This window comes from Emiliania huxleyi, assembly GCF_000372725.1.
Source record: "Emiliania huxleyi CCMP1516 unplaced genomic scaffold EMIHUscaffold_8155, whole genome shotgun sequence".
Classification (NCBI taxonomy): domain Eukaryota; phylum Haptophyta; order Isochrysidales; family Noelaerhabdaceae; genus Emiliania; species Emiliania huxleyi.
The window spans coordinates 1-1,281 of NW_005195901.1; the positions used below are offsets into that span (position 1 = coordinate 1).

The window sequence follows — 1,281 nt, forward strand, 5'->3', positions numbered from 1 at the left end:
GGTTGGCACCAGCCTGCCACCCACCCCGGACAAGAGCTTTGGCCTCATCGCCGTCAATCTCAGCCCCTTCGGCTTCCAAATCCTCTACCAGTCGGTGATGAACGTGGCTGGCGATACCAAGGAGGGCCTGCTCAAGTGCGTCCTCCTCCGCGACGCCGCAGGCGGCTGGAAGCGCCCAGAGCCAAATACCGCTGGCCAGTTCTGCGACAGGTCGTTGGCCAAATGCGCCGGGTCGATCAAGCTCTGCGGGGTGAGTCGCCTCATCGCGCCCCGTGGCACCGCATAATACGCGAGTGGCTCCCTGAAATCTCACTCGAATCACTTTTTTTCTCAGGCCTGCGGCGCGAACCACGGCGCCCTCGAGGTCGTGGTCGGACCGCAGGGAAGCCCGCTGGCCTACCTCGCTGTGTGTAAGCCTGGGCTGGGCCTGGTGACATCGCAGGCATTGGGCCCGGTCGCCGGGTTCTCCGTGGATTCGGCAGGCAACATCCTTGGAGTGGACGGCGGAGAGGTGCAGTACCCGCCGCCACCCAAGTGCTGCTGCGCGTTTGACTCGCTTGGGCCGTGACAGAGAGGCTGTGAGGCCGCGTAGATTTTCTTTTGACCGCAGCGAATATGTTCACACCCGAGCGGAGGCCAATTGATTCGCGAGGCTCTGGCAAAAGTGCGGTTGGCAACGGGCTCTTGTCCGTGCAAGCCTTCAGCTGGTGCCAAAACGTACCAAAACGTCCTCTCCGCGACCAAATACGCGGTCGTCGGTAGAAATGTGGCTTGCTTGCAAGAATGGGATGCCGACAGGCGTCAGGCGGCGCATGCCGAGAAGTCGCTTGCCGTGCGGGAGCTCGTGCGCCTCTCCCTGCGCGTGCAGTCCACGGGCGTCGTCGCGGAGCTTCATCTCGACACGGCACTGGTTGCTACGAGCGGCGGCGGAGCTGACCACGAGCGACGAATTCGCAGGGGATGCCAGGCAACAGATGGGCGCGCAGATAATTGGCGTGGCGTCCTAAACAACGCACGAGCATGCTCAACTGCTGCGCGACGCTCTCTGCGACCCCGACTTTCTTTATGCGCTTTGCCATTCGCCGCCGCATTTCCTATAAAGCGACACTAGCACTAGATGCGTCCTGGCATCGGGAGGGTCCGCCTAAGAGGAAGTATGCATGTACTTTGTGCGTGGAGTTTTTCCCCTTTTGCGCAGCAATACCTTAAACTTTTAGGCCCCTCCAAATTTCGGGGTCGGAGCGTAGCTGGATGGGGCCCCGAGTTTTGTTTGAAAAAGGG

The 1,281-nt window shown here is 61.0% G+C and overlaps 1 protein-coding gene across 1 annotated transcript; it reads left to right on the forward strand.

Annotated features, from left to right (window-relative positions):
* Positions 1-97: 97 nt before the first annotated feature.
* Positions 98-568, forward strand: EMIHUDRAFT_318025 (hypothetical protein; the record flags this gene model as incomplete). The annotated part of the gene is made up of 2 exons (XM_005759072.1): positions 98-250; positions 335-568. 2 exons carry the CDS (start codon positions 98-100, stop codon positions 566-568), a joined length of 387 nt encoding a protein of 128 aa, XP_005759129.1.
* Positions 569-1,281: the final 713 nt, after the last annotated feature.